The 26,479-nt window shown below is 41.0% G+C and overlaps 1 protein-coding gene across 7 annotated transcripts in view; it reads left to right on the forward strand.

Moving 5' to 3' along the window:
* enox2 (ecto-NOX disulfide-thiol exchanger 2) overlaps window positions 1–26,479 on the forward strand; it is a 175,031-nt gene that overhangs the window by 114,410 nt on the left and 34,142 nt on the right. For 4 of the 7 annotated variants that reach the window (XR_014699180.1, XM_084549315.1, XM_084549313.1 and 1 more), the window contains 3 exons: window positions 4,916–5,047; window positions 21,224–21,379; window positions 23,157–23,225. Coding sequence is in view for 6 of the 7 variants with exons in the window: in XM_084549315.1 (XP_084405441.1) it covers window positions 4,916–5,047; window positions 21,224–21,379; window positions 23,157–23,225 (357 nt within the window). In the remaining variant the exon portion in view is untranslated. The remainder of the gene's footprint in view (window positions 1–4,915; window positions 5,048–21,223; window positions 21,380–23,156; window positions 23,226–26,479) is intronic. The other 3 variants (XM_084549317.1, XM_084549314.1, XM_084549318.1) reach the window with 1 other exon arrangement.

The following is a 26,479-nucleotide window of genomic DNA, read 5'->3' on the forward strand; positions in this document are numbered from 1 at the left end:
GCATTATATTATACATGATTGTAGGTTTTTTCAGTTCCTACCTTGCAGTAATGACTATCATCAGGCCTTCTGTGCATTATTCATTGCTGCAATGTTCAAAGTTCAAATTGAGATAGCTCCCATTTTTCTGCTTCACTCTTCTTCCTGTCACTTTGTCTCGTCAGCATCGCGTCCACCTATTAAAATCGACCTATTCTGTCTCTTTTTGCCTCCATCCCTCATCTTTTTAGCTCCCTCTTGAATTTGCTCTCTAGGGGCTGTAATAAACCTGTAGTTAGCTCTTAAAACCATGCGCATTTTAGTTCAAATGGCCCCCAGCGTGTCTCTGCCTGCTGTTGGGGCTTACGGCCAATGGGCCTTTAAATGACTTAATTTCCTATCTGCCTCCTGGGGGAGCTTTTAGAGAAGCTAAAAGCTGGTCACAGCCCGCAGAGAGGGAGTATCAGGAAAGCCTTGGGCTGCATGGACCCCAGCTGAATCAAAATCGCTATCACTTTGACTGCCATCGGCAACATCCAAATACAGAAATGTATCATGGTAATGCTAATGCAGAGTTGCACACAGAGTGGTCTCTTAGCAACATGTCCTTTTGTTTGACTTCTTAGCATAATCTCTTAGACTTACTGTAGTTGTGACACTTGCATTGACTTTCTGGTGGCTGGTGTGTAATGTGTGTTGATCATTTTCTTGATTAACCACATCAACATTCTGCCCGCAGGCAGGCGTGTTGGCTGCTCTACTCCACTTTATCCACATGTACACAATTTTTCTGTCTCATTTTATCAGAGCCCCAGATTATGACAGTACAGTATCCTGGTTAAGTGATCGTGGTTGCCGAGGGTTCTTGGAAAAAAAATATGTTTAAAATATTCATTTTCTTGTGGTATCAAATGTGAACTGGCACGTGGTAAGACCTCACGCTGTGTTCTCATTGTGTTTTCCAGCTAATAAGTCCCAGTTACAGCTCTCTGAAGGCATCTAAAGATATTCAGATCGTAATAAAAACCCTCAATTTCAGTCTGCTCAAACATCTATGACGCAAAGTCAGTAGAAGTTGCAGTAATTCTGACTATTCTTGAGCAGACTACGCAGTTTTACCTTTCAAAAGAAACTTAAACCATGTCTACATAGTTTGAGAACAGCTTTCAATTTTCTTTGGGCAGGCGTATTACGCCAATTTCGCAGTAATAATAAGGGATTAACTTGTCTATAGTTTGGTCCATAAAATAATTTAGTTAAGTTCATAATTCCACTGTAATAATTCCACAGTACATGTAATTATGCTTATCAAATAATAGTTTTATTATTATTGTCTCATTTGGAAAATGTGAAACGTGCCCTTCACTGTAGCTCTTTTTAAATCAAGTTTAACCAGACTTACCGATATTAAAGTCAGGTCTAAATGTGTTATGAGGCCTTAGCTGCACATGATTAGATTGTTCAGTTTATGTGTAGCATATGCATTGCAACTTGAGCCCACAGCTGAGCATAATTTGGCTTATTTTGTCGTATCATCATTGATTTCTTTTGCTTTCTCTGATCATCCGACCTTAGAGTAAACACTTACATTCTGAGATTCAATTAGCTTTCTACTCCATGCAGATTACTGGCTTCGATGCAGGAAAGAAAGTGCTCTCATCTATGTTTTCTGTTATTAATATTTACAGCATTGATGGGCAGTATTGTCTCTGGTTCTTATTCCTTCTTTCTGGCAAGGTGAACTTATGTGCTGCATGTGTCTGTGCTCGGTGTGCTCTTGCTCGTGTGTTGATTTTTCAGCATCTGTTTGCTATTCCTCTCTCAGCTCCATATATCGATGTGATGCTGTGGGACTGTGCGTTTAGGGAGAGCCAAGGCTGACTCCTGACCATAAGGTCACTAAGCATTACCAAAATCAAAAGGTCTCAGTGACTGACAGAGGTTCCTGTCTGAAAAGTAGAATTGATTTATAGAGGAAAAGGACTGTGTTAGTGTGTGTGTTGAGACAATGAATGGCAGGATGGTGAGGTTGGGTCAGTGCAGAATGAGCAACAGAACAACAGGAAGAAGGTTTTGAATGATTAAAAGGAAGTCTCAGGAATTGGCAGCGCTTAAATGAATGGGAGCATCGGCACAGACTCGTGAACCGGATGGTGTGTGCCGCAAATGCACAACGTTTGTCAGTCAAGGTTAGAAGACTACTGGAGAGGAGTTAACCTATCCTGCACTAAGCTTACACTTTAACATCTACGACTCAGTCAGTAAAATGCGGGAGGCTTTCAGTATGAGCTACACACTCAATATGTACTCCGTCCTCCAGTGAGGGACAGAAATTAGTTAAATGTGTACGACCTGTGCAATGATTTCCCATTAAAGGCAAACCCTTGTTGTGTTTTTATTTGCATTAGTAAATTAGCTGGAAGGACACATTTTATTTTTATTCATCAACCAAAAAAATCAGTTTCAGCACTGTAAAACTCTGCTTTGTTTCTGTTTTACTGTGCTTTCCTGCAAAGTGACATTTGGACCAATTGTTGATCAAAACGACGAATGTAAGGGAACTTTAGTAGCTGTCTGTGGCATACAGGGTGTAGTAATATATATTAGTTATACAGCTCTCGCTACTTGCACATGCAAAATATTATTACACAGAATGTTTGTAGTGAAAATCTTTGGCAGTCAGGGCTGTCTGAGAAAATGGAGGACATCAACCTTCATGCGACCATCTGCTACCTCAGAATGAACGGAGGTCCATGAGGACATGGTTGCAACACTAGGGAAGTGTGCGCCCTCTTACAGCATGGAGAAGAAGTAACTGGATATACCATTTGACAATGACTGAAGTGTAAAAATGCTATTTATTTTTTTTTTTTTTTTAAATGAACTCTTTCTAGCTGAGGACACAAATAACATAGTCAAAGAAACAAGCTGAATGAGTCACTGTTTATTTTATTGAACTAAGAGACTAGAAAATTCTATCACTATCGCATTTTTATAAATGCAAGGATCTCAGGAAATTGGACCACAATGCAGACACTGGAGGGTCTTTTGGCTTAAAGAACAAAAAAACAGCGAACAGACGGCTGTCAAATGAATTTTAAAAAGGCAAAGCTGTGAGGAACAAACAAAAGGCAACAAATTATGACAGAAACAGCTAGACAAAGTACAAACTGTGCAGACTTGAGCAAACACAGGTTAGGAATACCAGGGATGACATTACAAATGAACCTAGACAAACTGACTAAGGAACAAGGGAGAGACTCAACTATAAATACACCCAAAGGGCTGACTGTATAAAAAGACACAGGTGAGACGAATGAGGGTAGAGCACACAATCACAAGGGTGGGAACACGTTAGTAACAAACATAGAAAACAAAGAAGAACCAAACACAAGCCTACACCTATCCAAGGACTGTACATATGGCAAAATGATCAATTCCCAATCTATGTTGAAGTGTTTATCATGATATCACTCGTGTTGTTTTTTTTCTCAACTTGCTCTGTTCATCATTATTTTTACTAGCCAAGTAAGAGGATTCAGTTGGACTGAGGACATCACCTGTCCAACCCTGAGTGTGTGCATCCATCAGCACTGCAACAGTTAATGTACTGTAAACTGTAATAAAACAGCTATAATTGAGCTCACCATCTCTTCACCCGTTTCTCCCCTTCTTCATTTTAACTCCTCCAGTGTGTCCTCAGTTAATAGGGTCGTGTTAGTTAACAAGCCTGCGAAGTCCTCGTCTGCAGCATTATCACAGCGACACACAGACACCGCCGGTTTTATCAGGCTTCTCTGTGGCAGCGGCTGCAGACAGCTCTGAAATTAGTAGCTTGGAGAGGGAGGCAAACAGCATTATTACACGGTGCCAGCTGTGTCTGAACACCAGGAATACCAGTATACTGGTTGTTTTTCCAGACAGACACATGCGCTTATACACACAGAGCAGAGTGTTTGCACCACGGTGGGCTCCGCTACAGACCCTCTGAGGTGTGAAGTGTGTGCAGGGTGCAGCACTTTTCATCATTAACAGTAGTGTTGGCTTTGGCATCAGGAGAGAAGAGGGCAGCTTGGCTCAGCCAGCAGTCGCAGCAATTTACAGGTCTGTCAGAGAGAAAGAGGTCAACCAGTGGAGAGAATTAAAAAGCATTTAGAGTTGTGAACTAGACTGCAGAAGGGGAGAATGAGTCACTCATGTTGCCTCCTCTGCAGGGTTTTTGGTATGGGGACTTAAATATGTTATGCAGATATGCAGAAAACCTGAGTTCTGGGGTTGCCGGTTTGAGAAGATGTGCGTTGGAGATGTGTAAAGTTTTTAAAGGTTTATTTGCAAACTGCCTCGCAAATGCTTGATAGCATCAGGATATGTGCGTAGCGCCACAGTAATCGCGTTTTACGCTTTTGTTATTTTCTTACTCTGGCTGACAAATAAAGTCTCTGATCTTTCACTGCAGTACTCATTGTTGTACATTTTGTGTAGATGTATATGAATCTGTTCCCGTTTTTTTAACCTGCAACCTGGCAGTTTTGTTTTTCACTCATACAGCAGCATTTCCAGTAGACCCTCGGTACAGGGCACTGAGAGAGGAAGTGTCAAAAGGCCAGGCTCTTGAACCTCTGCAGCAAGCGAACAAACAGCAACATCAGGATGAATAGATTCACAGTGACAGTGTTGCTGAAATCACTGTGGTGTCAAACTGACTGCAGGGTCACAGTACCGCTCCTCCACTCTCATGCTTAAAGGAGCGATTTGTAGAAAAGAGGCAACTAGAGACGCCGTGACAACACCATTGTTGAAAACAATCCTCTACCCTCAGTGCTTCGAGTCTCATGATTCCTCTCTTGGCATGACCCTTTTGTCATAATGATTTAAAGGTCACAGGACTGAGACTGACTCTTCTTGCTGATCCTTTTTTTTTTCCTTTTTTCTGCAGAAGGCATCTGTAACATGACGATGGAATCCAACTCGATGACGATGCCTATGTCAGATCCCAACCCCTGGGCCACAGCCATGAACAACCTCGGGTTGCCCCCCATGGGAATGACTGGACAGCCACTCATGCCAGGTACCAAACTTCACCTCTGCTGGCTAGAGATGCAATATGCCTAATATTGGTTACCTAATACCAAGTCTCTTTTCTTGTTTTTAAGTGTATTTTTCCAAGTTTCTGTTTATATTTGTATTATTCACTGAATAATTATTATTATTATTCATATTCTCATTAAATTTCTTTGATTTTTTTTGGCTAGTGTTTTTACCCTTGGACTATTTTCCTGGAAATGGAAAGAAAATGAATGCAAATCTCAGTGAAAGCCGTTAGCTCAGATATGACTAAAATAGAACACTGAGACAATGAACAGGGTGCTTTCGTATTGGGTAGGGTAGATCCAAATCTCATATGTGAAGTGTTAAGTTTGTGAATTTGACTGCGTTGTGGAGTTCAGATCGTCTGGCACTATGGCTGCTTGGAAGGATGCGGAAGAGGATTGCTGTGTGCGGCCGTGTGGGTCATTTAAAATAAGTACGGCGGAATAAACAGGATGAGTTGAGTCACCACGATGGGACTGCGAGTCGGTAATCAGTCTTAGGCGGGCACACACAGACAAACGAACTTTGTGTGTCAGAGGCTGATATGAGTCAGTCTGGCTGGGATCAGTAAAAAACCCGCAACCTGTAGACTATAAAAGTTTTACAAGAGCTGTTAAGAAATAACTGCATATTTCTTTCTCGTCAGTTATGCATACTCACGGTCATTTCCTTTGTCTTCCACTTCTAAAAACTTTTCACTCTCGTCTCTCAGCCTCTTGAAGTGGCCGTAATGTATTACTGAAATGCAGATCCATGTTCCTGTGTACCAGCAGTAAAGGAAACTTGCTTATTTTGTGTTCAGTGCACGACCTTAAGATCTGTCCGAATAAAAAGTGGTTCACTCGGCTCTGTTGCCTTGGTAACCTTCATGTATATTTCACACCCCAAATGTTTATGAGTGAAACAAGAAGAACACAAAAATACCCATTTGGGTTCACACAGCTCCAAGTCCGCCATCAGCATGGTGAATTGTGTTGTGGGCGGTTTCCTTGCTGTAAACTTTTGGGGGCGTCAACTGCATCTCCTCAAACTTGAGATTTGTTCAACTTGGTACACTTTCTTCACTTTGTGTTGCTACAGCTTGCTAAATTTCATTACAATTCCACAGTCTCTTGCCGCCATGTTACTGCTAGTCTCTATCTGTGTGTATACCTGTTCAGACTCTAAACTCTTTTAGCTGAATATGCTGAATATGAACTACCACTGATAAGAATTTTACGTCCCCTTTCTCAAACAGACAACACAAAAAGCATCTTCCCTCTGTATATTTTGTAGTGGCATTTCTCAGGAACAAGCTCAGTTGTCAGAAATAAATCAGTTTTGTGCGTTTTAATAGCGACTAGATACCAGTTGTGATGATTAAAACGAAAGGATCTCATTTATTTGGTTTCATTCATCTTGTATTCTTAAGCCCCCAAATAATATCGTATGCCTGAGACTGAGCCACTGTATGCTGATCTACCTCTAAAATATCCAGCCTTACCGATTGCTCTGCTATCTATAACATTAGGTTCAGCTGCACCCTCCCACTCTCCATCTCTGAAGAGTTATTCTGCCATGTCTTTTCTCTCTCTCCTCAGTAGAAAGCCTTTCCCTAAAGCCTTTTATAAATCACTTCCCACTTCTTAGCTGAAATGCACTTTCATATTTGAAATATGCCAGGCAGTGTGTGCGTGTGCATGTGTGCTGATGTGTGTGTGTGTGTGTGTGTGTGTGTACACACTTGAAGACGAACAGTCTTCCAAATGCACTCCTCGAGATACATTAAGGGAAGCACACATGCACCCATACACACAACCATGGCATCTTTCAGATGTAGTAAATTAAAGCATTTTCCTTGAGAGAAAAGAGAGAGAACATCAGTGGAAGACAAATGTTTTATAAAGACAAAGAAAATTTGCACCTCGTGTAAGGGGATTTTCAGACCTCACTGACCGTTGACGGAGCCACCGACAGAATCCAAATCGGGGATGAGATAGTAAACTTGTTGTGTTTTCGTTAGTTCCATTTCTGTTGACAGAGTCAAACTAAATATATCAATGTGGAAACATTCAATCTGTTTTTTTCTTTTTTTTGGCTGCTCATGTCCTCAAGAAGGTTCTCTCTGACCAAATGTCAAGAGACATACTTGTTACTCGTCAGTATCAGACACTGATTCATTTTCCAGCTATCTGCTAGCAACTTTTGATTGTGCTCTGCGGCATCCAAGAATGCAAAGCACACTCAACTCCGGAAGACGTTCAGCTCAAGTACGATAGTTAGGTCAGATCGAGGCTGTATCTCAACCAGGCCGTCTTCACCAGAGTCTCAGTCTCATTGTTTTTGGTCAACATCCGAGTATAATTGCAGTGTTGAGATTGCCCAATCAAGTGGGAATTCAAACTAAACTCATTCTTAACCAGACCAAACAACACACTTGAGAGATGTTAATGGACTCTACGCTGAGCAACACATTTTTTTCTAGAGGCTATATTTCAGATAAAGTGTGGGGCTGGTGACCTCCTACTGAGACTCTCCCTTTATTCAACAAAGATGAAACTGATATTTTAACCTCATAGAAGGGAAAGCACCACTGCAACTAAAGACACTAATGATGGCCTTGATAGTGATCCAGTGTGCCAATGACAGATCTGTGAAAGTGGCAAACTTATATGGAGCAGCAATTGCTGATGCTGTTAGCTGCACCTGTGTTTGGCAAGTCAAACTGTGTGCTGTGAGAAACGTCAATTAAACCACTCTTACACCTAATCAAATGCTCTGACGGTTTTTTCCTTCAGTCGTACTTACAGGTGTACCAGTTGGTTTTTGCTTTGTGTTAGTGTAATGAGAAGAAATAACCTAAATGTCTTTTACAGCCTCACAGGTGTTCTCACTTGTTCTCGTTCATTAGACTTCTAAGCTTCAGTCACTTCATGAGAGAGATTTCTCTTACTTTCAGCACAGTATTAATTATTCAGCTTTAACCTATACTTTATTTTTACTACTCAATATTTTAGAGGGAAATTTTGCACTACATACACACCATTTCATTTATTCAGATACTTCTAGTAACTCTAATATTCTACATAATGCATAATGAAAAGTTTTGGTTTATATGTTTCTATATGTTTTTCATTAATGTAGAATGTTAAATAGCCATTAGACCATAGTCAGTAGATTACTGCTAATGCAAAACCATTTCCTGCTGCGTCTGCTTTACATAAAAAGCATTCAGTTTGCATGCACTTTCATTATGAAGTACTTATAGGAAATGCAATTTGTTCAGGGGTGAGCTTAGCACTGTCATTAATCGAGACATTGGCCGTCTCTGAAATTTCTTGGTAGTGGATCAGTTTGAAATATTTCACGGAGTAATGGAATAAGAAGGCGGAGCCACAGTGAGCTGTTGGATGAAGAGCTGCAGGGGTAGGGTCGCCCAACTTCTCAGTAAGGTAAATAAATCCTTTCACTGTGGATTGGTGGTCACAGAATCTGCTGGGTCAGTTCACAGTTGAAGAGGGACAATTATTGCCTCTCTAATTTATTAAAATGACAATAGTTTGTTTGGCAAATTATTATTTTTAGTGTTAAACTGGCTTTAGTGTTGGATGTATTCAGTCATTCATCCATCTTCTGTGACCGGTTGACCTGTGAATGGTGGCACGGGGGGGCACCAGCCTATCATGGGGCTAACACAGAGAGACAGACACTTTGGATGTATAGTACTTGTTTTTCTATACGGATTGGTATTTATTTATTTTCCATTTTGTGGGTTTATCATGGTTGTGCAAGGCTTAAGCCTCAAGTAGGGGTTAACCCATCAGATTTTAGAAGAAGAGTGAAAGAAAGCGGTAATAAGGGAGGAGGCAGTGACGAAAGGGAGGAGACTCAGGTGAAGAGCACAGCTGTGACTCCCATTGTGGACCATCTGGCAAAACTGAAACTACCTTTTCTTCATTTTTTTTCTTTTCCTTTTTTCTTCTTCTTTTCCCCCCTCCTGCTCCTGACAGCTGCATCAGCCACTTTAACCCCGAGCCACATTAGACGGCATGCTGTTCGTCTCCTCCTCGCAGAGCTGAGCTCACATACTCAAACTCTTGCACCTTTAGCCCGTGCTTAGTCACTCTTTAGTGATCCTACTGGTCTCAGACTATACTGAACACGAAGCAAAGCAACCTCTAATCATACTATTGAGGATGAATTGCCACAGTAATGCATCAATAAAGTATCTCATAGCAAGTTTAAAATGAAAGTGATATTTTTCTCCCCCAGATGAACAGTAAAATACATTAAGTAAGTTTCTGAAATGCTATTATATCACCAATCTGCACTTTAACTTGTATTCTATGATATTTTCAACCCGTGCATTTTTCATTTCACTCAAGCCCAAAAGAACTTCACTTGTTGAACCCCAGGAGAAAAGTCAGTGTGAAAAGATCCACTTAAGCACTACCTTTTTTCTTTCCACTTTATTTGTTCGTAGTTTTCAACAACTTACAAGGACAAAAAAAAACTCAAGGTTGGCCTCTCTGTGTTCCTCTGTGTGTAGATTTGGCTTTCATGAAGTATTCAGTCCTGCCTTAGATATGGGAACATGGCCTCTGCAAGTCTTTGCTTTTCCATGTGTTCTATCATCAGGCCAGTTTCATCATGAACATCTCTGAACACCAAGCACTGAATTCATCACACATTCATATGATCTCGCAAAGTCTTACGCTGTCATGCAGGATTTGTTTCCAGAGCACCTTTGGCTTTGAAGTAATCCATGTGGAACAGTTATTGATTCCCCATCATGACTGTACATCATTTTTTCCTGCTTTTTGTTCCCACATCTAAACACCAAGGGATAATTCACTGTCGCTCTGTTCTGGCTTGTGCACTTGGTCGTATGCTTCCTTCATGTAGATTTAAAGTGTTTGTTTTTGTGTGTGCGCGTGTTAGTTGTAGGCCCATTCACTGAAAGAGGCTGCCTGGGCTGGAGTGCTTTCTTTACACATTTAGAGTTTGCCTCTGTTTCATTCACTGTGAGGCTGGAATGAATTTCTTCACCACAGAGTCTTTCCCTGCCTCCAGCCAAGTGGATTTATCCAGACAGACAGCTGGATAAACAGACCACTGTGGATGGAGCCCTCAATACTCAGCCTCACAAAGCCTGGTGCACGTATATATGAGTATATGAGTGAGTTTTTATCATATTTTTATTTTTATTATATATTGAGTTTGGACCCAGACTTTAGGGTGTACATACTGTATGATATGATAATACAGAGTGACAGAGGAGTTTTGTGGTCTACGCCCAAGTGCTTGATGGCAGCAAGAATTTGACTGGAAGCCTTTTTTCGATTCATATCCTCGGGTTTGCACTCTCACTCTTTAATCATAGATCTACCCTGGATGTATGATTAAGATTGTATGTCTTTCTCTCTTTTAAAAGAGATCCGTCCTCTCTTGCTTTTTCGGGGATTTCCTCCTTTTTTTCTTCACGTTATTTATTTACTTTTTTAAGTTTATCCTCTTCCAAATAAATGGCCTAAGCATGGATTCACAATGAAAACAGACTTATTAACTCACAGAGCTGTGCTGGTAGTGTAAGCTTCTAGTATAGTTAAACATTTATCAGTCACCAAAACACTGCTCAATTGTTTGTAATAGACAGACAGAACCTTATCATGCCAGCGACTATAATCCGCCAAGGCAGCATCTTGTCAGATGAACTCACACTGCATTGCCCCTAAAGCCTGGTTCAACTTTTTATTTTTATTTTTTTTATTTTTTTTGCTAGAAAGTGTCAGACATGTATTGTTAGAGACCTCTGCGTCCAATTTAAGTCGGTTCTGAACACAGCTTAAGGTTGGGTAGTTTGTACACACTGGAAAGCCCTCTGACGCACATTTGGGATTTTGGGTTATGTAAAGTAAATTGACTTGTATTGCTCAATACCAGCGACAGTATCTGACCCAACACAAGCTATTTAAAAGGAAATACACCAGCCACAAAAAAATTAACGGACAAAAGCAAGAAATCAAGGGAACGAAATTCAAGCAGACTCACCACCTTCCTAACCCTAATAGCAAAAGTTAGATGAAAGTTTACTGATAAAGTTTATGCCTTCCAATATCACCCTTGTGCATATTGCCATGTGCCAAACGGTAGGTAAATGCATCTGCTGGTCGTGCACTTTTTGGTGTGGATTCATTTTCTCATGCACTGTCTACCTTTTGAGATCTGGTTCACCTAATGTGGCTAGCGCATATGCAAAATGGACAAGTTGAAAGCTTGTGTGTGTGCAAGTCCACCTCTGCAGGCATATAATCCATCAGTGCCAGAGCGTGGGGATTCCCAGATGGAACAGAACTCGTGAAAAGAGTTTACTACAACAATTGGAAACACACAAAAAAAAATCTGCAATTGTTTGTCTTAGAATGACACACAATACGTCCTGTGCATTTCCACTTCCATAGTTATTTCAGCGGGGTGAATTGCTTCTTTTTTCAACAGCAATTCCTATTGTCTTGAAGAAGACTGCAGTGGTTCAAGCATACCTCAAACATTTTTAACGTTGTGTGACCGGTGCACAAGGAATAACGGTAGAACGGGGCCAATAGAACAAGACCAGGCCTAAGCTTTACATCCAGTGTCAGTTATTCACATTACACCAACTTTCAGGTCCAATCTGTCAAGTAGGTGAGGAAGGCTTTATGGAAAAAGGTCAATGGACACGGAGACACAACAGTCCTGTGAGCAAATAAGGTCCAAATCCCCTGAGGGCAAGAGACAGCAGGGCCAACTGGAGCTCAGCGGGTAAGAAACTTCCAGTACACATGGCAAAGAATATTGATCCACTTTTAAGACTTCAGGACAGTTGAATGTACGGAACCTGACCCACATGTGACAGGGAGGGATGGCTCCAATCATATCGCTGGAGGGATATTGATTGTGTGCTCGGCTCTCTTAATAGTTGCAGCTGCAGGAGTTTCTGCCTGTTTTGTTGTATTGAGTCTGTGCAGTCAGTCTCAGACAGTGCCCCAGTGCTGAATATAGAATAGCAGTTGTTTATGTTTGGAAAATCCAAACATGTAAATGATAAGATGAAGCTTTTATAAGTATGAGAATTTGGTGATTTTTTAAAAAGAATTTTTATTATTATTATCATTTTTGAAAAATTCTTTGGGGACATTACAATAAGATCTCCTCAGGTTTTTGTAATTATGACCAATAGTAACGCAGATTTCATTACCTGATAACTGGCAAAGTCATGTCCTAATGTTAGCAGGCACGGCGCCTGGTGACTAAAATCCCAGATATAGTGTGACCTTACAGAATGGAGCAAAAATTGCAACAGTAACAGCAGGAATCGACATCTGGTTTCAACATATTTGACGAATGACAGAGAGGGAGAGAATATCCTCCTCCAGGAGCGTTTACCGCGGATTTCCCCAGCCTTCGTCAGTGTTCTCTCTAGGACATCCAGGCTCTAAGCAGAACCAGATGTACAGCTATAGAGTTCCCCCTCTACATTTCTCACAAAATACAGACCTCCCAAGGTGGTTTTTGTTGTGCAAGATAGTATATACTGTATCGCTGTTCATGTATATATAACCAGCACCACAGTATAGTTGCTTGATCTTAAGATTATACTAATATTTCCCAGACTTTTGGCACTCATGACAGCATAAAACGAATCATCGTCTTCTTTCTGTCATTACACATTTAGTCACATTTGTTTAAAACACTTCTGTAATTATTATTACTTGTCACTCCTCAACAAGGGCTTTGTGTCGGAATTACCACTCACTCTACTAAACAGTGGCCCCGTAGATGGAATGTTTATGTGGCAAGCAGTCGATGCATTTACAGACACCAAGCAATTCAAATAATACGTTTTTTATCCATCTTTCATTTCAAGCAGAGGTCAGCAACAAAATGACCTCGCCCACAAAGGTCAACACAGCAGTCTGTCCTTCACTCCGTCCAGGGACAGAGACAACTTCCTGGAATAGTATAAGTTTGCATTGCTAATGTATTACTATTAGTCCGGAGTTCTTTGTAGTTAACCACAAGGAAAAACAACAACATATAGATAAGTCAGAAGAATAAAATAAATAAAAATTTAAATCAGATGCCAAAAATGTCCATGTTATACTACCATTCTTCATGTTAATGAGCAGTAATGGCTTCCCTTTTACAGTTGCCACTTTCTGGGTTCATCTAACCTTCAAAGTTAAGTTTATTTTTCTAAACCAGTAACTGCACAGCAGCCCAGCGCCCCCACAACACCTCAAACATGTGTGACAGCTTTCTGTAGTAATACTGGGTGTTTTCACAGAGAGGACGGCTTTGATTAGCCACTCTGGCGTTCTCACGTTTTGAGTCAAAGCTGCTCTGTGTTCAAATCCAACAAAAGATGGTGGCGGTCCACACACACATACGCACACACACCCCACCGTCAGGAAAGCATTGATCTTTTCACACACATGTATTTGCAAGTTTTTCACAATTAATTTAGATGCATATACTTTTGCATGAATACACACACACAAGCTCAAACACCCCCACAGAATAGATAAGCAGACTCCGGGGACAGGGAACTGTTTCCTGAATAAACAAGGATTCCTTTGTCTGGCGCATCCCACTCGTCCGCATCCCTACCAAACACGAACCCCTGCACCAGTGTATGCACAGTGGAATATATGAAAACTTAGTGTCATGTCTCATTAAGCCCTCATTTAGGCTGTGCTTCTCATATGATCAAAGGATATGGCCCAGGTCCCCCTCATTCTCATGCTTTAGCTCACCTGGATTAACATCAGGAAATACATGAGATGACAGTCGTTCCTTTGCCGTAAGCATTTTACGATCCTTGGACTGAAAGCTATGTCCTTTTCTGCTGACTGCTCAGGAGCTGCGCTGGTACAACGCCAGAGGTTTTCGGCTGCATGTAGGCGGACAGAGGGGAGAGGCACAGACTTTCTTACCTCAAATATATTGTGTGTCTGGCAAAAATAGACTCTGAAATTGGACTTTTCTGACCATTCTCACCCATCTATAGCGGATATACTTGACTAGATAATGTTACGAGCTAGAGATCTGAGGTGTCTGATAAAGACGATGGATTTTGGAAGGCAACGTAAAGTTGCTGATTCTTATTTAGATGTAGAGTTGGTGATGGAATGACTTTTCTATAACAGGAAGGTGTTTTTCTCAGTATCCTGGCAGGTTGCTGCACCAGAGAAATGTCGCTGTAAAAGAAATTAAGTCAGAGATGTTCATATGAAAATGCAAAGAGGATGACTCTTGGCAGGTATTGAGAGAGGCAGCCTCTGGTAGGGTTCCAGGTGGCATGGCTAGCTCGCCTCATTAGAGAATATTATCCAGCATGCCTCACGGCAACCGCCTATGTCCTCCCTCCTACCCTCCACCATCCGCTGACTGCTTGAAGGGACGTTTAGCTTGGAAATCAGAGAGCAGAAGAGGGAGAGGAAGATGACATTAATAGCCAGGAGCGTCGCACAATCAAATGTCTTTTTCTTTTTTTTCTCTTTTCTGCCTGTACGTCCCGCTTGACGGGCAGCTCAAACCATAATTACCTTGAACGAACCTCCAGGAAATAGATTGTTTAACATCAAAAAAGACGTGAGTGAAGAAGTATGCGAGGTAAAGTGAAGAAGAATGTGGGTAATAACCTTAGAGGCCAACTTTGTGCGCTCATGCATATCACTGTGCAGCGAAGAGGTGCTGGCAGGGAGATGTTTGTGAATTTCAGTTTTCCAACATGAGAGAGAACAGAGACGAAAGCTGAGAGACAAGTGCGGTGTAAAGGATCAGACAGATGTGTGGCCATGTGTGGGTGGACCCAGCCCCAGGTTTCTTTTGTTGTTCTTCTTCAAGAGGACCCTTGTGCTCTCTCCCTCCCTGGGGAATCTACTCTTTCTCTCTCTCTCTCTCTCTCTCTCTCTCTCTCTACCTCTCTCTCTACCTCTCTACCTCTCTACCTCTCTCTCTACCTCTCTACCTCTCTACCTCTCTCTCTACCTCTCTACCTCTCACTCTCTCTCATATGCTGGCCAGTAGTGCATCCTTTATCATTTGTTAACTAGTATTGACTAAAAAACCAAAATGAAATGATCATTTCAGTCATGTTCCCCTCATTACCCTTTAGTTGTCAGTGCTATCAAACAATCCACCAAATATTCATATGTGAGGACCATGAATCACTGAATTTCTATTTTAAAATGACTTGAATGTGTAATTGAGCTGTTAACAATTGCTGCTACTTAATTATTTTCTGTTGATCCACTAATTGAGCATTCGACCAATCATTCCAGCTCTGCTCATCTTCTTTTCCATTTGTGCTATTGTTGAATCACAAATCTGGCTCTTGTTATCTAATCATTCGCATCCTGGTTTCTAAATTACTGTTCAGCTAGTTTACTTTGTGAATAAATTTAACACAAGTAATGGTCTCTTACAGGTTGTGTCCAATTATGTTCTCATTATTTTCAGTTTGTAATTCACAATTACATATCATTCAGTCGTAAGGTTTTGAGACCTGCACCTGCAGCTCTTCTGGGCATTCAAGTGAGAACATCACTTTGTTTATTAGAAGATGCTTTTTTAAGCATATATGTTTGTGCCTGAATCCTCCCTTTGCTTCAGTGGCTTAGATGCTGTAGCGGAAGAAGTATTCAAATCATTTACTTGTGTTAGAAAATATTAATTCCACATAAAAGTACAGTAGATGATAAACTAAGTATTTTAAATGCAGTCAGAATGAAATGCATGCATGCTGTGTATGTAAACTCCTAATCTGCATATCTATTCTGCAAATAATGATTTCCGATTGCCGATTTAGCCGCAGATTTTTTTCTGGATTGGTCTATGAAATAATGTTGTTTTTTTCCTGTTCTGTTTCTGAGCTCAGAGTATATTTGACCTGATTTCTTGGATGTGTCTCACACGATGAAATTATGAGCCATTTTCCAGTTACATTGTTCAGTAGTAGTTTAAATAGTATATGCTTAATAAAGAGAACCCAGACGCTTCTTTATCCCAGTGACTGTTAAATCTAGACCGGGCTGCTTTTGTCATTGCTCTAGGTGTGAAGGACGGTGGTCCTGTGTCGTTATAACATTTCTTTGAAGGCTTTCGATTTGCTCTAGTTTTAGATAAAGCCGCTCTGATTTAGGTACCTCTATGACACACTCACCCACTCATCCCTTTAGCATTATCATTGGAGGTTAATGAATGGAGCTGCCTCGCTGTTTGTCCTTTCATAGTTATGAATGCCGTAGTGGCAGCAGCTGCTTATTAACCTCATGCTACCTTTGCACAATCGACAAATGTAATTTTAGATTGATTTTAAAATCATATTGATCTCCTGTAGCGCCACTGTTGGGCCTTTTGTGTTTTCCCCACAAACAAGAGATGGTGACTGGAAACAAATGACACAGATCAAATCAAAACTCAGAACATTTTTTTTTCATATGCACTAAAAGCACTGATGGCTCACAGCAAGAAGGTTCTGGGTTTGAATCCATGGGCTGACTTTCTGTGTGGAGTTTACATGTTCTCCCTGTGTCTGCGTGGGTTCTCTCCGAGTACTCTGGCTTCCTCCCGCTGTCCAAATACATGCTGGTTAGGTTCACTGGTGATTCTAAATTGGCCGTATTGTTCATGTGAGTGTGAATGGTTGTCTGTCTCTCTGTGTTAGCCCAGTGATAGACTGGTGACCTGTCCAGGGTGTACCCTGCCTCTTGCCCAATGACAGCTGGGATAGGCTCCAGCCCCCTGCAACCCTTCACAAGACAAGTGGTTACAGAAGATGAATGAATGAATGAATGAATGCATATATAGTAATTTTAAACCTTTTGCAAAGAAATCCAGCAGTTAATGCGGAGCTACGTCCTGTCTGTGACATTCGAACTGTTCTAAAACAGTTGTTACTTGACCAGTTAGCTCTAACAAAGTCTCTACACTGATTGCAACATTAACATGTCAACACATGCATGTTCAACTCCTGCTGTCATTAGTTTTCTTTGCTACAGGTGACACACGTTGCTGTTCATGAACAGACTGGAGTGCTCCCTCTTGTGGAGAACATTCAGCTGTGTGATTGACGCACTAGTACTTCACATGGAGTGGAGCGTGCACTGTGGTGTAGACTGTCATTAGCTGCCTCTGATCACTTTGCATCTGCACTTGGCAAATATTTGAGTTGTTTCACTATAAAACGCAATATATACAGTGTGAACGAATTCTTCTCGTTCTTACAGGCATCTTACTACTATTTACCCACTGGTGACAATTAGAGGAGGCACCCAACAGAGTGCCAGGATCAGCAGAGTTTTTTTTTTTGTCTTTAACCATGCAGATGTAGTTATCTGTGCAGAACAAAGCGAAAGCCATCTAATCTAATTACTGAACATTATCTGCAGCTCTTGATATTTTTCACCATGGAAACTAGCTACTGTGATGTTACGTCTATAAGCAGCAGACATAACTTTGCACCAAAGATCACCTTCAAATTCTAAAATCTGCACTTGCTGGTGATAATATACCCAGTGTGCCTGGTCTGTGAGAAATGTAGTAGTAGTTTGAGTTCAGTCTTTCGGGACTGAAACGCTGAGACGAAATGAAACTGAAACTGGAGCAAATGCAAAAAAAAAAAAAAGTTACACTCTAATAAATACTAGACCATTATAAAATTTAAATCTGGAACTCAACAGTAATCCTAAAAGCAGGTGGTTGTGCAGAAAACTGCGTGTTCATCTGTGTCCACTTACAGCCCACTTTATAATGAGATGCACTGAAGGCGGGAAGAAATAACGGTACGCGATGAAACATGTCCTCGAGCTGTATTGTTGAAAAAGGAAGACGAGGGAACTGTGGCGGAAAGCCGGGAATCCTTTGGAAGAAGTAAATAATCTCCTTCATTACACACAGCTTTGCTACACGCTGGCTTCAGGTCTCCGGCTTTTAATGGTTGTGATAAATATATAGGTGCACTGGCACACATACGCACACACACAGACACACACAGACCAACACCAACAGTCATTCCAGAGGGAACACAAGTAGCGCTGCAGTGAAATTGCACCCTGATGCAACCTGATCGCTTTCTCCATGTGAGCTGAAATCCAGTTTGCTTTGCATCAATATGCAACATATGAACTCATGTGTATCCTTGTTTTATCACTGGAACAAAAGAGCATAGGTTTGCTGATAAATGGAGCGTGATATCAAGAATTATATTTGCAATATTTTCTTCCGTATGGCAGACTCCCACAACACTCCATTTGGCTGTGCACTTTTGTTTCCTCAGTCCCTTTCTACACAGAGGGTTTGGCATTCAGGTTATCCTTCACCATTTCTTATCCTCCTGATCTCCATCTTCATTTTCTTCACCTTAAGATGCAGAAGAACTCATCAATTGCCGGGCAACGAGGGTTCTTATCACCTGTTTCTTATCAGTCTGTCACCTGGTTACAGACTGATGGTGTGCTACATTGTTTTCATCAATTTCCCCTTAATGTAACTCACTTTGCTCGTTTTTGTTTTTGGGACTATGTGTCTCTGTCTTGCCTCTATTTCTCTTCCCTCATTTTGTACTTGAGCCGGTTTTATCAGTCTAACATATTTATTACACCCTCTGCTGCTCCAGGGACCCATTCCGGCTCTTTGATAATGTGCATATTTCTTTATTCTCCTTCACTTAGTGTCATTTAATCCAACCATTTTCTCTCTAACAGCAGATTTAGAGGGAATCGCTTATGAGGAAAGGTTTCTGTATCCATCTACTTCCAGTTAATGCTGTATACCGAGGAGCATTAAATATGTTTTTCTTGGCCAGATTCGTTGCTGTTGAAGATGAAAATAGTCAGAACTGATATGGAGCCCATGTAATGTGTGCTGCTGTTATTTCCTGTATATGAGCATTATCAGAGTGAAGTAGAAAAGAAAACAGTTTGAGACACTTACATTTCAGTAAACTCTAACGTTCATTTACATGTTTGTCATGGTACCCTGTGTTGTATGGAATAGCTCAGACTGGATATATTTGTTCAATAATACATGCATATTTTCTTTCATATTCATTTATTCAGTATTTAACACTTTGTGGCTATTTTCAAATACAGGATATAGGAAATATTTGCATAATATAGTATTTTTTTTCTGTAGCGTTATGATTGCATAATGTTTTACTCTGTACAGAGGCTCCAGTTTGGTTAATGTGAGTGATTTGACAACAACACTGTCAAGAAATTGAAAGTTTGAAGTAAAACTTTGCCTACGGAAAGATGCTCTTTTGCTCTCACCATCAGTGTAGGTGTGAAGCTACGCATAATTTGCATTTGTCAAACCATGAAAATATTATTGGACAGCAAATTCAGCGATGGCAAAAGCAAATTATTCCATAAACAAACTGAAGATATTGTAAACATTAGATAGTAACAAGAAAACTAGATAGACAATTGAATAGAAAAGCTGTCAAGTTATGACATTCTGTTTCGTATCAGGAATCATACCAGTGAAATAGCAGTGTTACAGCTACGTTCATGCCAGGTTGGATGAAGAGCTTTGACAATGTGACGCCATATCCATTATTAGCCAGTTTGGTTTTATATGAAAAGATGGGATTAAAATTCAGCCTAGGTGGTGACTGTGTTTTTTAACCGACCAGTGTATCTGGGAAAACTAGTCCTATTTTAAAGGCTTAAATAGTTCCACTAAATATTGACTTAATTTTAGGTTTATTAAATTTTTGGAGGGCCTGTGCCTGCGTGGGTTCTCTCCGGTTACTCCAGCTTCCTCCCACCGTCCAAAGACATGCTCGTTAGGTTAACTGCTGATTCTAAATTGGCCCTAAGGTGTGCATGTGAGTGTGAATGGTTGTCTGTCTCTCTGTGTTAGCCCTGTGATAGACTGGAGTCCTGTCCAGGGTGTACCCCGCCTCTCCCCCTAAATGTAATATGAATATGCTTACTGTATGTTGGGGGAAAAAAATGGAAAGCTTCCATTATAATTACAACATCAGTTTGACATGAACGCTGTTTAAGTTGGAAACTGGTAATTATGATACCTTCAACATGACATGAACGTAGCCGCCCCCACAGGAAGTACGACACAAGTAATTAATCTGGCAAGCATACGTCCACAAGAATGAAAGAGAAAAGAGTAAAATATACAGCAATTATTTTAACACCTACTTAGCATAGTGCCTGAAGGGCATTTAGTAGGGCAGATGAAAGAGGCAGATCTGATAAATATAAAAACATAACAATACTTATACTTAAGCTATTTCTTGATTCATATGTTTTTACAAAATTTATATCAATGTTGAGCCCCTCAGGGTTCCTTGCTCGTTTTGTTTTCGGCCTCTGTCTATTCCCGCAGCATCGACCACGTGCATATATGTGATTTTGATTTTATAAAGCATGTCTTACGTTTGGCAGCTACAATCTTCTGTAACATGATTTTTAGCCAGTGTGTCAGATTAATTGTGTCGCATGTCAGGTATATTGCAGTTTGCATACATATAGGATTTGTTTTCGTGAGCTGTGTTATTGGATCCACATGCACAGGTGCATAAGCACTACACATCCTGCGGCATGATTGTTGACTCCCAATCCTCTGCGGGGGATGCTGAGGCATATACTGGAGGGCAGCGTCATTTCCATATCAAAAACTTCCATACAGAGGAACGTGTGCACATAAAAGCACATGTGGCGGTTATGGATGCCAGTGCTTGTGTCTGCGTATCTATGTCCATGTTTTCCCAGGTGCGGTGTAAATCAGTGCTGTAAATAAAGCTCCTTTGTTATGTAGACCCAGCTACATTATCTATAAGGTCATCATTCAAACAGCAGGGAAGACAGAGAAAGAGTGACTCAGTAAAAACTTCTTAAAATATGCATGTCGTTTATGTGATGATTTATTCATGAATGGCTGTGTATTCCATTATGTGTAGACTGCTTCCGCATCGCTCGTGTTGACGGGAGAATCACTCAGGGAATAAGCACACAGTGTGAAATGCAACTTTAAAGATTTAGTGTGGGCTAAAGTGATATTTGACCAAAGGTTAGCTGTTGAATACAAGTCTGTGTTTACTGTGTAGGTGTTGAGAAGGAATTACAGTTTCATACAGTTTTTTTTTTTTTTTTTTTCCTGCCTTCAGATTTTGACCCCAATCTTGGTATGATGGCTGGAATTACCCCCATGAACCCCATGATGCCTGGCATCGGCATGGTCCCTGCAAATCTCTCCCAGGACATACCAGTTATCAAGGAGATCATCCACTGCAAGAGCTGCACCCTGTTTCCCCCCAACCCCAGTAAGTCATAACTTTATGCTAATTCTACACCAGAGTTTTCTTCTGCAGTGGAGCTTTATGTAAACGATTCACGGTAGAAGACATCCAGTTACACTGATCAGCCACAACATTAAAACCACAGACAGGAGAAGTGAATAACATTGACCATCTTGTGACAATTCAGTGTTCTGCTGGGACCTGGTATTCGTGTGGATGTTACTTAGACATGCGTCACCCACCTAGACCAGACCACTCCTTGATGGCAGCAGCCATCCCCAGCAGGATGCAGCCTGACACAGACACACACACAAAAACGCTTTAGGAACAACTCAAAAAAACATGAAGAACAGCACAAGGTGTTGACCTGGCCTCCAAATTCACTAGATCCCAAACTGATCAAGTATCTGTGGGACGATACACAGAGGCCCCTCCCTTCAATCCATAGGACCCAAAGGCCCCCACTAACAACATCCTGTTACCAGACAACACAGGACACCCTCAGAAGGCCCATGTCCATTCTCTGATGAGTCACAACTGTTTTGGAGGCACAAGGGAGACCTACACAATATTAGGAACGTGGTCATAATGTTATGCCTTATTGCTGTATATTATTTAGGCTTTTGGAGATTGCAGCTGAAAGAGTCTTTAAACAAGGACCAAGGGGCAAACACACAGTAAGAGACTAGCAGTGATGTAGCTACTGCACTGATTGGCATGCAAAGTGGGCAGGTCCCATTGCAACTTTTAGGTGACCCAATTGGTGCAACAACCAATGGGATGGATTGATATAGTTTCCCAAATGTTTACTGCAAGGAAACACTCTCCAAGACTACCACCATAACCAGCACGCAGAATGCAGTCTTGGAGCATCAGATGAACTCAGATGGAATGGTGCCGTTGTTGGGGAGCAGTCATGGCAACAAGAGCAAACCTCGTCCATACACCAGCAGTATTTTTACGTTCTGCTTGTTTCACTCTGACATATTAGCGGTGGGAAATACCAGCGCAACCAGATCCTGGACTGTCCTCAACCGACCATCTGTCAGGTATAAAGCAATGGGCAACGAATGAACCGGTTTATATGTGGACGTTTTACAACCAAATCTCATGGCCTTTCTCAGTACTCAAGGTCAGTTCCAATCAGGTCAATATGGAAACTGATTAAAGAGTTGATCTGTAAACTGAGAGAAAATAGTGAAAAATTTCAACTTCTCAAAGCCTGACATGATGTCTCGTGTGCTGTAATAATCCAAAGTCCCTGAATAAATCAGTTTACGATCAATAAATCAGTTTACGATCAATGAAAAATAAGAAAACAAGCAAATATTCACACTTACAAAGCTGCTACCACATATATTGAAAATGTATTTTCTATAAAAATAGTTTTGCCTTTTCATTTTCTTTAGATCAAATGGTTGTTTTAGCTCCCCTTACGTTTCACAGTGTGCAACAAAAGAAAGATTAAAATGACAAAATGAGTTATTGTGCATGTGAGCATGTGTATCTGCTTGGATGATTAATCTCTGTAAGGGAATTTGAGATTATATTCTTGTTTAGATGTCATGCCCTAGACTTTTATTAAATCTTTTCCCATTAACCTCATCACCCTAAGCTGCATTCACATTCATAGGAGAAACTTTAGAACTTTTCAGGGCAAATCCCTTTGTATAATGTGACTAGGGGTGTGCTGCACAAGCTGTTGTTTATATTTATCTGTCTCACCACCTCCTTCCAATTATCCAGAGTTAGGGAAGAAGTAGTGGGGGGTCCTTTGACTGATCCCACCTTTGCTTTTCAGATTTTCTGCTGCCGGAAAAGTTTCTGCCTGAGGATTTTTTTCAAACAACCGCTCCATGTCATCTTCAAGGTGAACTAAAACAAAAGCTCCTCGCCGCAGCTGCGCTTGGGAGTTTACAATCCTTTTAGAAAATATACACTCGTGCATTCTGTTAGGCAAATATTGTTTTGTAAAGCTGTTTTAAGGTATTCTTGTGTATCTGCTATGTGAACTATGACTTAGAAAAATGAGATCCAATATGTTTCAGGGAAAATAGCTGATTAAAAGTTTAACTTCACCTAGGAATACATTTCTAGCTTGTCCTCTGGAAGTACTTCTTTTCAAGGGCACATGAATGAAGGATCTGTTTGTCAAAAAATTACCTAACAACTGCACAGACTGTCACAAACACTCTGTGTGAAAACTTTTGTTCCATGTAATATGTGGCCTGGTTTGCATACATTACTTGTATTGACATCTTGACACCATGTCTTAGACGATCTGTGCACCAAAACCTGACAGAGTCCTCGGTTCTGTATGGATCTATTTATTCGTACTTTCCTATCTTTCTACTCTGTCCCACCCAGTCCTCTTCTTTTGATTCCCATCTCCTCTTAAGATCTTTTTGCCTGTCACCTATTTCAGTGTCACAAAAAGAAGTTAATCTCTAAGCCAGGCATTTCAATAGGCAGACATCTGAGGAAAAACCGTCTAGGCTTGATTCTTCTCATGAAAGTCAAGTAACTCTGAAAGCCAAGAGGCACGGCGAATGCCCTGAGAGAACCGTCACCTTATCTTGGTGTGTTGATTGCGTGTTTCGGTGAATCTGGCATTGTGTTTTTGGGGTCAGCAGTTCCTGGTAGTGCCTCTCAAGACAAATTGGGCCCAGGTAAGGGGCTAGGCGAAAACATGGAGGGGAATTCTGACATCCCCTGCTTGGCCACTAATTGCATCTCTGCTTTGTGGCGGGAAACTAGTTCTGTTGACTTAATTAGACCATGACCACCGGGCTGCACTGCGGCGGTTTACAGCCAGTTGTGAATATGTTGGAATTAGAGCGCCAATTAGCATTTATATTCTACCTCACAAAGTGAAGATTAAGACTGAGGGGAAAATGGAGCTGAAGGTAAAATTTCTTAATCAGAGTTTCTAGGTTCATCCTCAGTCCACATCCAGAAGAGGCTGTAGTCGAACTGCTGCTTCTTTTTTTTTTTTTTTTTTTATTAAAGCCAGGATCAAACATCTTATCTCCTGGACACCTCTAAGTGGATGAATTCCAGGCACGTCCACCTTTAGGACACACTGGGGCAGATCCAGGAAATACTGTAGGGATTATATGTCCCTCCTAGACAGAAAATGACTAAGAATCCCCCCAAAAGGAACCGAAGGAAATGGGTGGAAAGAGGGACACTGGGGATATATCTGGGGATTTCTGCAGCCAACGCAATCCTAGACCTGCAGAAAGCAGTAGAAAGTCATTAGTTAGGTAGAAAGCCTTTTTTCTGCCCATACTGTAGGAGCAGCGCCTGCAAAGTGACTTCATTGAAAAGGCCCATTATATAACCTGCCAGAAACTTCATGTGAAATTTCTTTTGAAGTCTGCTGTTGCACATGTTACTGCTATAGCCCAGATTCGTGGGCAAAAAAAAAAGTCTACCAGGTCTTTCGCATTATAAAATCTAAACTCTAATAATTGAGTTAATTTTATATTTAAGGATATTTCTTTGAAACGTCATTTGCAACAAAGCTGTGGTCACCTGGCAGGCTGTCGGGTAAGTGAGAGGAGAACATTATTTCATACAATATGCTGTCAGAAGTGCTTTTATATTTTTATATTCAAACAGTAATATATGAAGACAGTCTGCCATTAATGCCGCAGACTCTATATAAAGATGGACAAACACGCCGTCAGCCACAGAATTCCTGTAAAAACAGTTTTGAAGCTCAGTGTTGGTGGCATCGGCCGTCACCATCTTGGCAGTGACTGACAACTTCCAGCTAATCCAAAAATAAGTGTGATTAAATCAAAAGTGGCCAGGTGACAGGGGGCAGCAGCTGGGGAAATCAGTTATTGGCCAAAGGCATTTCTTGAACCAGCCTGTAAAGATGATAACCTTTGTAGGAAAGGTGATTTAAACATGGAAATTGATGCTGATTTACTTGTTTCTGGGTCCAGCCTCAAGGGGCCATTTGAGGAATTGTATTGGCTTTATTTTACAGTGCATGATGTTGTTAGGTTAGTTAATACAGGTAACATACAATACAGCTGGGCTAATCTTACAGGAAACTGCACGTTCCAACTTGTGCTTTGAACTACATGACAGGTGGGGAGTCTAGCAACTTATTAGAAACATCTGTAGTTGGTGCTGAAACTTGGGTCATGAATGTGTGGTGAACAAGCTTCAATAAATCTCACCCACTTACCTTTTCAGCTTTGTGTTTTGATTACCATTACCCGGATAACTTAGAATCTTCTCTTCTTTGAAGCAATTAGTGTATAGTCAACCATCTACAACACCATGTGAGCAACAAAGGGAAACAAACACTTGTGATATCGCAGGAAAAAGCGCTGGCGTATCAGCAACAAGCTTGCATATGGTGTCCATCACGAGTAGTCATTAGCCTCTTGCTGCAGACACTCAACCTGACACCGTATGCAGCATCCTCTCTCACTGACCTTTTAGCAGAACAACAACAACCCCTTAAGCCCTCCCCCAGCTCTCTCCCTCTTCGGTCTCCTCGGTGTGCATAACCTTACCATCAGGGTGCATCGCCATCAAGCTCTTCTCTCATCGCATCCTCCTCTTTTTTCGTCAGTGAAACGGTCCCCATTTAGCCTTGACCACACATTCACCTTCTCCACTGCCACTTCTGCATACTTCGCCTCAGCTACACAGTGTTGTGTTGGAATGGTATGCTTTTTAGTCTAAATGATTTGGAAAGACGTTACTCATTTTAACATTCGGACACATTTCCTCATATTGTTGATCAAATAGTACATCAAACACTTTGCTGTCCGTCTCTTATTCTCTGTTATTTAAACATCTTGAGTGGCCCAAGAGAATCATTTTATTATGATCTGTAGTGATACCCACTGTTACATACACACACATACACACACTCCATTTAGCTTGAGTAAAAAAAAGGATGCCTAAAGAGAGAAATATTGTTCTGTTTCCATGTGTTTATGGCTGTCCTGGCTGACTAACAGTGACCAGATTTGTTAATCTTATTCTAAAGGACCAGTGTGTAGTGCAATGTACAGTGAGCTTGCAGATCGTGGCCAACTAAATATCCCTTCTTTGCTCCTGCCTTTACAAGCATGTTAAGGACCTGAATTTGTC

This window comes from Chelon labrosus (genome assembly GCF_963514085.1).
Source record: "Chelon labrosus genome assembly, chromosome: 8".
Taxonomy (NCBI): Eukaryota; Metazoa; Chordata; class Actinopteri; order Mugiliformes; family Mugilidae; genus Chelon; species Chelon labrosus.